The 13,883-nt window shown below is 40.7% G+C and overlaps 1 protein-coding gene across 1 annotated transcript in view; it reads right to left on the reverse strand.

Moving 5' to 3' along the window:
- The window catches only part of jing (AE binding protein 2 jing), a 90,721-nt gene extending 77,604 nt beyond the window's left edge, over positions 1 to 13,117 (reverse strand). The window contains exon 1 of the mRNA XM_018551012.1: positions 11,855 to 13,117. Coding sequence (XP_018406514.1) covers positions 11,855 to 12,975 — 1,121 coding nt within the window. The 5' untranslated portion in view covers positions 12,976 to 13,117. The remainder of the gene's footprint in view (positions 1 to 11,854) is intronic.
- Between the last annotated feature and the right edge of the window lie 766 nt (positions 13,118 to 13,883).

Below are 13,883 nucleotides of genomic sequence, written 5' to 3' on the forward strand. Positions count from 1 at the left end.
CCCCCCCCCCCCCCCTCGTGGGAGAGAAAGAGAAACGCGGAGTATCCGTGGTGTGTGTTTCGTCCTTTCCCCTCTAACTATATTTTCCTCTAACAAGCTGCTGTAAAATGAACGACTAACGAAACCGCACCGTGCAACTGCGCAACGGGATCGGTAGAGTCGTACAGTCCGGTATCGATGACAGCGGTCGTGTTCCAAGCCGCAATGTTTAGCCACTAAATGCCATCGTCTGAGTCTCATCTTACATTAACATTGACATTCAATATTAGACAAATAGGAATAAGCAGAGATTAATACTTTGTTCGATATAGAAAAATGTCACGTGATCTCTAATGTCGCTCATTTGATGCCAACATATACAAAGGGAAATTTAAATATAATATAAGTAATTTAAGTAATAAAGCAGACTTGTAAACACACTCTTTTTCATATATTTTTTTAATTCTATATCTATTTAAAATTATTTCCTAAATTACGTTGCGTAGTCAGTTAATCCGAGCTTTGAAGCTATAATTAAAAGCGAGCAATCGTATCAAGTTATGCATGAAAAAATCATGATATCCGTGCTCGTAGTGTATCACAGGAATAAGTACAGGTGGTTCTCCGCATTTTTCGCATTCTTACATTTCGATAGAATCTACACGCAGCGGAATCGCATCAACAACGTTTCGGATTATGCAAGAGAGCATTAATCATCGGCCGTTCCTTCCTAGATTGCAGTTATGCCTGCACATACCTATACGTAACGAAAGAAAGATTCGGTTAAAGATTAGCGCTTAACCAGGCCGATGCAACCGACCAGCAAAAGCAATCGCTACTTCGAGAATCGGCAGCGATTTCCATTTCTGCCCCCGTTTCCGCCTCGTTGCCCTCGCGTGCCCCGCGAGATCGACCGGCGGTCGAGTATGCCCGCCGCGCGTTCAAGATTGCATACACAACGCGGTAGCTCATATAAGCGACTTCACTATTCTCTAATCGAGATCCCGCGAGAGCGGGAGAACGCCGCGTCGCGCCCACGCGCATGCACGCACATGTAATCCATAGTCTGCCGAGCGCACGCGTGCGCGTGTGCGTGCGTGTACGTACATTTCGTATATGCGGGTGCGCCGATACACATGGCCAAGAAGAGAAAGAGAAAGGGGGGAAGAGAGAGAGAGGGAGGGAGGGAGGCGTATATTGCGTGTATGGCGTGTTTGCGCCTTGTCACAATTAATCACTACCCACGTGGCTGCCACCCAGACCAAAGCTTTTCTACGCGACGCTTGTTCCCGGACGATACCGCGAAAGCGTGTTTTGTCGTAAATGTCGAAGATCCGTCACGGGATGAAAGACAGGCAGTTCGACCCCGACGACCGTGTGTGTGTGTCGAGGAGTAGCGAAATAATTCCTTACTAAATGCCAACGACAGATACTTTCGCGAAATCGCTGTCTCGACATCTCGTTACTTCGCAGTTTTCAACATTTTCGCCAATGAGATGTAATTAATAATTAATTATATTATCAATAATCAATCAAATAGAAAGAATCAATAATTATGACGAAAGAATAAATTGTGATAAATATTGTAATTCTATTTTCTTATTGATTTCAGATACACATTAGTATAATATAATTGCCATTTAATTTTTATAATACAATTAATTTTACTATAAAAGGAATATATTAAAATAAAAGATTTAAAAATAAAATATTAAGATAGAAAGAATGTTAAATTTCACACACATGCATAAGTTTAAATTTAAATCATTTAAAAAATCTCTATAAATTCGAGTTAAATGATAAATCATAAAATATAATTCGCCTTTGTAATTATAAGGGCTTCTCTTCTCCTCTTCCTTTTACGTCTACTATACAATTGCAGTTAATAGCAGGGCGGTAGAAACACGCACGACATACGTGTGGTCCGCCGGCACTTCCTTCCGGCCGGCGCTAAGTTGTCCTTAATTGCAATTAATGCGCGATCGTTTTAATTAGATGGAGACAAGAGAGAAAAGATCCTCTCTCGTCTCGCAACGCGCGAGGGGTGTCGTTTGCCGCGAATAGAACGAAGCTTAATTGGGGAGCCGGAGGGGTGCGATCGTTTCGTCATCGCAAGGGTGAGACCGCGCTGGGACACCCGTTATAAGTCCGGAGAACTTGTTGCTGCACAGATGGAGGGTCAAACGCAGCAGTAAGTACGGTGGCTTAGGCGCGTATTGATCCAACAACACGACCGATGCATATACGTTGCTGTGCTGGCCAACAACGAGCATCTATCTATCCATCGCGCATATCCATCACGAAGAAAGTCGAACTTTTTTCCATCAAGTTTCGAGGGTGGGAGAGCGATACAAAACCATTTATTGTTGATCAAAAAAAAAAAAACTAGTCGGTAGATTTTTTTAGAACAACGATTTTAGAAAAAATACCTTGTTCCAGTAAATTAAATAATAACAACTATATGTTATATGATGGAATGAAAAATAGTCTTATTTGTTCAAAAATGTTCGCTTATAGTGTTACAAGTGTACGTCTTTACTAATTTTGGTCTTTCTGTGATAAAAAAGAAAAAGTTTAGCCTTCAAGTTTGAATTCTAATTTACTAAATAAAATGAATCCTTTATTTAAATTTTAGAAAATATTACATTATTTTATAAGATTAGAATGTGTGTGTGTCTCTTTTTCCTGGATCTATTTATTATTATTCTATCTCCATTTTGTAAGCTGTTTTTGAATTTTAAATCGTTGCATGTTTAATTTTATTAAAATATTCAAGAAATACGAAGAACCATCGATGCTTTGATGTAATTATTTTCCTTAATGGCAAATTGCAAGAAAAATGATATTAAAAATGCCAATCGTATCTTGAATTGGAATAACGTCAGTATAATTGGAAACGAGCTAATTTTATCCGTCCCGCAAAGAACGGAAATCTTATTCTCCCGAGACAAACATTTGAGACAAACACTAAAAGTTCGTCTCTGGAGACAATACTGATTTATCGTACTCTCTCCAGTCTTGGTAAATAAACTGGTAGAAGTTACCCTAAGTACCATCAACAGGATGTTTGTTTGCCCGCGAATTGAAAACCACGCAGGGTATTTAAATTTTGACTCTGTTACTTTAACCCTGGAATATATGCATATTTAGATATTGAGGCGGCGCGAATTGTGTATTCGGATACCGAAGTTTTCTCATAGGAAAAACGATGATAGGCGGACCGCGTACACGGAGAGGAAAATCAATACGCGCGCGGCGCACGCGAGGCGTATTGTACGTTTACGTTACAAAATTGTCGTGATGGGAGTTTGCTTTGCACAGTGATTCGAACTTCGAGACCGACGCTTCTGCACATCGCTATTTAATTCGCAATTGTAATGTACTTGTACAGGTCAGTAATAAACACTGCAGTTTTATGTTAGCGACTTTTAATCTCATGCATGGAAAAAGTGATCACACATAGAATTGCAAATAATAAAAGAGTTCAAAGAGGTTCTATTTTATAAAGTATATAATCAAAGTTTTTAATTGTTCTGATGTAACATTAAATAAATAATAATAAGTTCAAATATGAATTCATTATATACATTCGTAATAGTTTATAATTGAGATAATTTTCTACATGAATAAATGATATTATACACACACAGGCACACATGCTATTATCTCAATAGACAAATATAGTTTCAGAGTTTAATGTAGAGAATTTATGGCTCTGGTTACGAGTGCGAAAGAAACATTTGAGAAACATGAAAATTTGCACCGATTGGCTTGAAGAGATCAAAGCGCGCGTTTCGCGCGCGAGCAAAATATTTACCGTGTTCGAACAGCGTGGCAAATGTCAATGCTCGTACTTAACATTTCGGCACATTCGCGGCGTGAGACTCTAAGCGAATGCGAGACCATCGTCGCACGGCCATGGCCGTGAAAGTGAAATTCGTGAATGGAACGTGCAGAATAACCCGGGCGACGTGCGACGGACCGAAGTGAAGGTAAAGGTTGTTGCCGATTCGGCTTCGCTTACGCATCGCACGATTCTCTGTTCTTCCACGATTCGTTCGGTCATCGCCACCGCCTCCTCCGCGTAAAGTCAATCCGAAACAAGAGAGATACATTTTCAATCGAACATCCATCAATGTAATAGAAAATTTTGATGAAATTAACAAATAGAATGGAATATCTTAACAGACTGTCAAAATTAACAAGACTATATAAATAGAATAATAAAAAAACAGCGCAGGAAGCAGGGCACAATTAATTTAGCAAACGTAAAATTTAATATATAAATATTCAATAATACAATAAAATTCGAATGTTCGATTCACTTTGGAGTTTTCATCAACGATAGATATAAAAAAACAAATTTGAACCGTCGAAGTGGGATGCCACTTGACGCAATTAATAAATATAGAAAAATAATAAAATTCATTTATTCAATAATTAAATTCCTAGCTCCTAATTAAATTATGCATTGAAAAATATGACGATGAAATGAAATCAAACAATTAATATACGTATAAAGCCTGGAATTTGTCGAAATTAAATTTATTGTGCAGCTTAGTGAAAAATGTTGCTTCAGCGCTAGAAATGCGTAAAAATTTATTTGATGTTTTTACATTTTCAATCTTATTATAGCACGATGATGAGGCGAGGTGTCATTTTCACTCTCCGATTCTACAATGAAGTCTGGCTGTAACCGAACACCGGCATTTTTGCCCAGCTTTAGACGCGTTTTACGATGTCTCGTGTGGGCGAGTAAAAATAGGCGAGTCCTGAACGGTGCATAAAATGACGGCGTTTAAAGGGAGAAAGAGCAAGTAAGAGAAGAGACAGACATGCCACACGGAGGCGGCGTTAAGGTTTCTTGCGAGCGAACGTTGCCTGGCTGCCTTGCGGTCTTCGCGAAGGATGTTGTAATCGACGATTAGAAAGCTTGAGACCATTAGTTCCATTTTCTCGGCCGCCGCATCGTTAAGTCATACACGAACGACGACGACGACGACGCGTTACGATCGTATGCACGCAGAAAATTGGACTGGACAGAGACTTTCCGCCATAAAGCAAGGATACGTCGAGGGCTCGTCGAGACGTGAGAAAGCAGTTTTTATAGACACATTTTCAACAGAAATTTCCTGAAGAAAATTGAGATTTCTCTATAATTCCCAAGAATTTCCGAAGAAAATCGTAAACCTAAATTAGTCACTATACTGAAAAACGTAATGTATCAACGGAATTATTTTCAATTAAAATAATACTGTTGATATAGCATCATTTTTTTCAGTGAATATAATTTTGCAAAGAGATATCAAGTACATATGTTATACAAAACTTTCTATCAAACATATTTTACATATTTATTTTATCAAATAATCTTTAATAATATTAATCAATATTTTAATTTTATTGCTTCGCATTACTTATTACAACTTTCCCTATTCCGTACTTCCACGACAAAAATATCGTATGTATATATAAATCATATCTAGACTATTGATTCAAATATTCCGACATTTGCCGAGGAAGTACGGAAATAAATAAAGTGCAATTAGCGCGGAGCAGTAAATTAAAATGTTTTCTGAATCAATTATTATAGATTATTATAGACCGTTGAACACTAACATATCGCACTGATAAAAGCACTCTGCATCAATTATCTAGTATAAAACGCATGTAACAGAATTATGAAACTTGCGTGGCATGTTACTTCGCGTAACACTGTATTTATACGTATCATGTGTTCACGAAAGCAGAAGTTACGAAAAAAACGGAGGCTTTTGATGCAAATTACTTCGCGAAACGGACCATAAAAGCGACGCACGGATAGCGCAAGAAGAAAAAATAAATTAGCATCGATCGTATTTTTAAGCGAAGAGTGAAACAACCTGGCGTAAAACGTTTGTATTGCAGGCAATATACACGTCGCCGTCGAAAGCTCGAAGCGCGCGGGTTTAGCAGACGGCAAGAAAATGATTATGAATTATGGTAGCGCAATGGCGCGGCTCGCTCAAACTCGCTTCCTACATTTGCGGCATTTGCGGCGCAGTAATTAATGACGCTTATTACAAGCGATGTGTTTATAAGCTCCGCCGGATTTACGGGGCGATAGGTCAGCTTATTTGGAACGGCTGGCGCATAAAACGAGCCAAGAATTGATCGAGCCAACGTCTAATATCCCAAGAGCATTAAAACAATGACACGACGAAGACGAGGAAATTGAATTAAACATACAATGGGGATCGATTTGACCTCGTTGTGATGTTACACGGAATTAAACATGTGCTATCGCGCCAATTATTAATTACAGTTAATTTCAATCCAATAAAATCGTGAAGTAAATCACAATAAATGTTTCTTACAAAGAGCTTTATCAGCTTTTCTTTGAGACAGTCGCAAGTATTCCATTCTCTTTCAATTTTTATAAAAGTTTAAAAAAAAAAAACACTCATATTTTACATCTAACAAAGAAATGCTATAAGCAAGATGGATAGTCAGGAAATATTCTGGAAGTGCATGCCAGTCTAGAGAAGTAAAGCTAAAAGATATCACCACGGAAAGAACGATTTTGCTGAAGTCTAACCTAAATCTAAAAATTTAAGTGGATGCAAATCGGAAAATAATTTGGTTAGACTGAAATGCTGCAAAAGGTTTTGACAGTCGAGAAAACAGCTTGAGCGTCCTACTTAATGTTATTTTTTTTTTGACAGATCAAAATTTATTTCAGATCTGTATCTAGCTTTTCTAAATCCTTCAGCAAAACCTTTCTGCATCACAATCCTTGGAAGGGAGAGGATTCGAAATGAAACGGCCTTAGGAAGAGACTCCAACCGGTATTCCATCACTGAGTTACGGATACAGGTGAAGTCGGGAACGACGCGTAATCGACGACGCGTAAACCCGGCAGAGGAACCGACCGACCGACCGACGCGGACTTGGATTCTTCTAAAAATAATACCCGTCGCGCGCGCGCGCGCCTGAACGGGAGAATGCGAACGCTGCTCCACTGCCGACCAAACATCATGCTGAATAAACGAACGAAGAAACGAACAAACGAATGCACGTGAACCTTTCGAACTTGCGGATAGAATTCAGAGACGAATTTATTATGCGAATTAGTTTCCTCGAGGTCAAAGTATCACGATAGTCTGCTTTTTTTTAGCAGGCTGCATTTTATTAAGTTTACTGCATGCAAAATGAAATCAATATATATTCAAACTTTGAACGAAAACGAGCAAAAGGCAAATGTTGCGGAACGAGATACGATAAAAGTACAGTCGAAAATACAGACTTATTGTGAATGTCTCTCGTTTCACGTGCAAAGAAGCATATCGGATTCTATGGTATTAAATAGGAAATAGAGGAAAGTGTGCGAAGAGATCAAAGAGAAAGAGGGAGGGAAGAAGGTAATCGAGAGAAATCTATTTGTTGTAAGGGAAAGATGGGGGTAAACACACTGTTGCGCGCCTGAGGAATGCAAAACATGGGCAACTTGACTCAACCGTTATTTTTAAATGTAAATACTATGTCGACTGCTTTATCTGAATGAGTTCGCTTATCAGTCCGCAAACTTGTATATGTAAAGTAAGACGAAAACGTGCGACGATATCTTACGAGAGAAAAATGTATATTAATGCGGCTTCTTCTTGTGTTACGCAAATCGTTCTAAGATGAAAATACAAAACTGATATTTTTTGTATTAATATTGTAATATAATAAAAATGGTGTTTAAAATTATATTCAATCAATCTCTCTCTCTCTCTCTCTCTCTCCCTCCCTTCCTGTACAATTTCTTTACTTGAGAATTCTTTTCTATTTTAACATAAAAAACACGTAAATGATAGATCAAAGTTGAGGAGACTCGAGATAATAATGCTACAGAAGAATAAAGCTAAACTAAAATGAGAATAAATGAATTTAAATTCGGAATGAGACTACATTTACAAATTTAAAATATGCTACATATATCGATTTATATACATGGAAAGAACGGTTTGCTGAAGTATCTAAAAATTTAGTTAGATACAAGTCCGAAAATAAATTTGGTTGATCTATTAAAATAATTAAGCGGGATGCTGAAGCTGCACTGAGAAAAGCGTCTGATTGGATTAATTAGAATTCTGGATTAAAAATATAACAGGCAAATCTGAATTTCAGTTAAATCTGCTAGAATTCTATAGTTGGGATAATCGGAATTCTGACTAATACAATCAGAATCTTCTGATTCGTACATTTTTCCATCAGATATTTTTCTAGTTATTCAAAACTATTATTTTCTGATGTGTGTCTACCTAAAAATTTAGATACTTCAGCAAAATCATTTTTTCCAAGGGTAATGGTGTATATATGTGGAATCTATTATCGCAGCACAGAGTTACGCAGGTCGCGAAAAATATATAAAGTGCGTCGATGAACGATCGTGAGATTTCGCACGAAGGCAGATATGCGGAAGCTGTAGAGTGTTGCACCGGAAGACGCTACCGTCGGTTTCGCGTCGGCGCGTATCGAGGGACAATAACGCAGTTATTATTTGAGGAGGGAGTCCAAGACTTTCTACGTAGATACAGCGGTCGAGAGTTTAGTATACCACAGCGGAGCACCGTTAGGACACTAAACTTTTATTGCGACCCGTTTTCCCTCGCGCGCTGGCAGACAGGATAGATATCGGCATCACTTTAACCCGCGAGACCAACAACGGCACGCCGTTAATCGGAAACTCTCGAGAGAGACGCGGCTCCTTCGCCGTTTAATCACGTTGATTTTTTACGATTAGAATTTCGAATAAAGCGAAAAAGAACCGAGAAAGTCGCGGCAGATGTTGACTCTTCACAAAATAATACGATTTCAGAAAAATACGAGGAAAAATAGCACGTCCTTTCTTTTATTCAATTTTTTTGTTTATTTCACATTTTAGAAGTTATGAAGAGAATCGCGAATAGTTATCTGAATTACAAGAAAAGAGAATACATATGTAAATACGTTTTAAAAGAAGATAATCTTGGAGCATAATTTTCATTCAATAATTCCTATTAATATAATTTTATAAATGCAAAATGTTAATTAATGAAAAGTTTTATGACCTCGAAAAGAGTACTTTTCAAAAAGTAATGTTAATTATGTTTGAAAATATTAGGTTGAGGAAAAATCTTTTATATATAAAAGGACCCTTCCTCACCATTTATTGCGAATTATATCATTCGATAGAACAAAGTTCTAGCTTTAAAAATCTGTTTAATCGCGGTACGATGATTTTTAACACAGTTATGAGTAGATAAAATCAGAATGTGTTCTTTGCTTAACTATAACTCAGGAATAAAAAATTGTAGCATTTTTTTTAAAAACGATTTCGTAGAGAAATCTTTAAGCTTTCACACGATAGCGAGTCGAACATTTTCGCAATTTTTTTTGGCATGTAAAAGATTCAAAGTAAAAAGATTTATCTGTTTCAGTTCGTAGTTTTTTATATGTAAACAAACTCACAGAAACTCAAAAATATAGTAATCTCTTTCAAAAGTAGAAATTTCAAGCTTTAAAATCTTATTTTTAATTTAAATTTCGTTTATTTTTAACGAAGATATTGTAAAATAAAGGTCCTTTTACATATAAAAAGACTTTCCCCAACTCAATATTAAATATTTAGCGACATAAGGTAAAAATATATTCGTCTCTGTTACTATTCCGTTTTTAATAAAGGGATTCTCATTAACATGTAATACGGTTTCGTAGACGATTATAAAAAGTGCGTTATTTAACATGCGATGTGGAGTCCAGTCTAGAGAAGTTGATATTATTCCATGATTGTGACTTAACAGACATTAACTGTGTTAAAGATAGAGATAAAGAGGAGAAATATCTAATGTGAAATCGTAATTCTCAGAGAACACATTTGATATGCTTCAAAATATCAACAAATTCTTTTCTTGACAAACGCTAATACCGACTAATGCCCGTTTCCATCATGCAGATTAACTCTAATCTCGGTTCAGGTACTACTCTATCTTTTTCTAAAGTTTGAAAAATTAGAAAAAGATGAAGAACTCTTAGATTCAGTTAGAGATAGTTTATTAACTACAGTTTTAGGTGTTCGTGTTTATCAAAACAAGAAATCTGTTGATATTTTGGAGCACATAAAATGTGCTTTTTTAATCTTATGTTAAATATTTTCTTTCTAAGTCACGAAATAATTTTTCTAGTATATATAGTTTCTCGACTTTGAATAATCTTTATTGGTGGAAACCAGCATAAATTGTACGATACATGGAAAGAACGATTTTGCTGATCTAAAAATTTAGTAAGATATAAATCTGAAAATAAACATTGTTGGATCATATAAAAATAATTATGCGACTGTCATCTCTCATTCTAAAATTCTGTAACTATTCCTTTTGCTCAGCGTGTTTGAATTGTTTTCAACACAAATATTCGGATCTGTATCGCTAATTAAACAATAATAAATAAGGCAAAGGACTCTTAGTTTAAAACATAAAAGTAATAGACTAAAAAGACAAATTAAGAGTCATAACATTAAAATTTTTAATCACGTAGTCAAAAAAAAAAAAAACAATAAATTCGAAGACGTAAATATATATAATAACAAAAATAGACATTTCCAATAAAACCTAATCGCAAATCTTCAAAACTTTACATGTTCGACTCTTGGATTCAGTCGCTAATTCAAAATTTTTAGATATTTTAACAAAATCATTCTTTTCATGCATATTATCTAACAGAATTCAAGATAGAAACCCAAGATTACTCCATAGGGAATGTGAGGAAGTCAGTGTTATTCGATCGTATTCTCGGCACTGCAAAGGCACGCTATTGTTTATAGTTGGCAACGCGTTAATCAGCGAACGGCTGAAAACAGTGGGCGACGCGCTCGATATACGCGCGCGATGCACCAAAATAATCAGTCGCTCGGCCGACGGAAGCATCGAAGAAGAGGACAAGTGAGAGAAACGGGACAGACTGGAGAAAGAGAGACGAAAGATAGCAGGCATCTACGTACCTATAAACACACGCGGCACACGCAGGCAACACGCACACACAAGCGAAGAAGGGGAGAAAGAGAGAGAGAGAGAGAGAGAGAGAGAGAGAGAGAGATCGAACGAACAGCCAGCAGCAGCAGCAGCAGCAACAGACACGGCCGTCGGTCGCGTAACCGCGGTACAACGACCCCCGTTGAAGCTCTCTTCTCTTGCTCGTGGAGCTTCGGCTTCGCGCCAATTACGACGCTCTCCTCGGGGCGGGAAACGCCGTCGCGAAGCGGACCGCCAACGAAATCGAGTCGCAGCGAGTTCGGATCGAGAGAGCGAGGCTCCCCGACACGATTTTACCGACTTGCTCGTGTCGTCCACGACGCGAGTGCAAGTGCGAGGAAGGAAGGTCTACTTCGCGGAACGCGTTTGTCTCGAGTGGGAAACAAAAAAAAAAAAGACCACTCGTTCGCGGAACGCGGGTCTACGTAGGACACGTATTGTTACTCCGATCGTTTCACGCGGCGCTTTGTTTACAAAATCTTCCTAGGGTCTCTCGGGTTTATTATAGCTCTCTCTCTCTTTTTTCTTCTCAAAGGCGAAATTCGTCGCGAGCTCCTGTATGGAGATCACGGAGAGCTCCGGAGGACGCGGGAAATACATTTATTCATTGGTCTCTCGTATACGATCGAACGCGATTCGGAATCGCGGATTCGTACGTTCCCGATTCGTGAGAATCTATTAGACCTACCGTATACCTTCCCTCTTGCCTCCCTCCCTCCCTCACTCTCTTCTCTCTCTCTCTCTCTCTCTTCCCTTTCTCCCCCTCGTGCCGTCTGTCTCTCTCTCTCTTTTACTCTCCCATCCCATTCGCCTCTCTTCTTTCTATCGTCTCGCTCACTCACCTGTCAGAGCTCTCGGAGCTGTCGTATCGATCGGCGCACCGCTTCTTGCCGCAGGGCCCAACGAGGGTGTCCTCGGCCATCCTAACCTGTCCCTTGAACGGACTGCCCTGGTGCCTGACTACGTCAGCGTTGTCCGTCTTCGCGGACGTCGACGCGCCCTCGTTCGCTCGCGTCGCCGTCTCCTCCTCCTCCGTCGCGACGACGACGATGCTCACTCTCCGCCTGCCCGCGTCGTGGCCGTTCACTTCCGGTGCACTGTCCGCGCTCGGCGCCGAGCATCGCGTCGACGATGACGATGACGAGGAAGAGGAGGAGGACGACGTGCCGTCCTCGACATCGACGCGCGTCTCCGCGTTGTTGTTATCATTATTATTACCACCGGTCATGATTTCCGCGGCAACACCACCAGCACCACTTTTACTACTCTTAATACTATTACTACCGCCAGCACTACTATCACCGTCGCAGTCACTATCGACGCCGCCGACGCTGCCGCCGTTGCCACCGTCGCCGTCGTTGTCGTGGTCGTCCTCCGCCACGACGCTCCGGACTACCTCGATTCTAACATCACCGTGATACAGGCCGACACTACTACCACTGCCATTGCCGTCGCCGTCGGCGCCGACGCCGACGCTACCGTAAGGCGCTCCGAGACCGCTGCCGTTCTCTTCCTCGCCGTCGCTCGCGGTTGGCCCAGTCGCATCGACGGGCGACGGAGAATCACCACTGGCGCGATCGTCGTCGCAATGATTCGTAAGGTGATGATGGCGATGAGGATGGTGGTGATGATGATGATTACAATGATGAGACGATGAATGGTGGTGGTGGTGAGAATAACGAAGATGAGGATGATGACGGAGATGCTGAAGACGACGCTCGTGATGATGATCGTCCAGCTCGCACGGAGACGCGCTGCTCGAGGCGTCCTCGTGTCCGCCGACGCGCTTCGCGGATGAGGAGGCGTCCTGGCCAGACGCGAGGTACGGCCCCGGAGTGACGATCGGCGTGGTGGCGTCCGCGCGTTTGTGCCGCTCCCTCGTCACGCGAGAATCACCGTCCCCCAGTCCCGTCGCCACCGCCGCGGTCGCGTCCTCCGCCGCGGACGGGCCGTCGTCTGCCATCTTGTAAACGAACGCGCGCTACTGTGTGTGGTGATCGTGTCGTGTCCGTGTCGTGTCCGGCAGTGGCCCCCTATGGCACACACGAGCAGCTCGAACCACGCACCGCCGCGGCTCCGCTCGAAGCTGCTCCGCTCGCGCTATGATCCGCCAGCGCACACAAGCAGCCAGACAGTCCCTCGGCCTCGGCTCCGCTCGGCTCGGCTCGCCAAGCGAGCCCCTCTCTCTATTTACCCACTCCACACGTAACAATCCAACAATACACGGCGGCGGCCACGGCGCCGAACGTCGACGCACTGTCGCGGCCCTACTCCGACTCTGCCGTATCGACCCCCCTGATCCGCCCGATCGTAGACGAACGCGGCGCGGCGCTTCAAGCTGAGAATACAACGAGAAGCGATAGGAACAACAGGGAATAGGAGATTTTTCGACCTATCGGAAACTATGTGTACTAGAATGGACGCTTTCTGATTGGTTGAAATTCCTCTTATTCCCCTGTTCCTATACTGCCTGTGCTTTTCAGCCTGAAGGAGCCTCCATATCATGTGATCACGTATACGGCGCTCTAAGAGTCAGAGGCCAATCAAAAGTCAACAAGGAGTGTTCGTCGCTCTTGTTCATTTCTATCAATGTAGATTAACTCCGGATCTATAATAGTTTCAAGCCTTAGGGTTGGATAATACTGGCCGTAATTTGTTAACTTATGCTGTAATCTGTAAAAATTGACCAATTAAAATCGATTATTCCCCTCTCGTTCGACTGTGATTGGTCAATTTTTACAGATTACGGCCAGTATAAATCAATCCTTAAACCGTAAAGAAATTAACTAATTACAGTCGAATTCAAGGAGAATAATCGATTATGATCCATTTCTTATGGCTTAAAGACTTTAAGGATGACTGTTAAGGCCG

The sequence above is a fragment of the Cyphomyrmex costatus genome, unplaced genomic scaffold (genome assembly GCF_001594065.2).
Source record: "Cyphomyrmex costatus isolate MS0001 unplaced genomic scaffold, Ccosl1.0 scaffold133, whole genome shotgun sequence".
NCBI classification, from domain to species: Eukaryota; Metazoa; Arthropoda; class Insecta; order Hymenoptera; family Formicidae; genus Cyphomyrmex; species Cyphomyrmex costatus.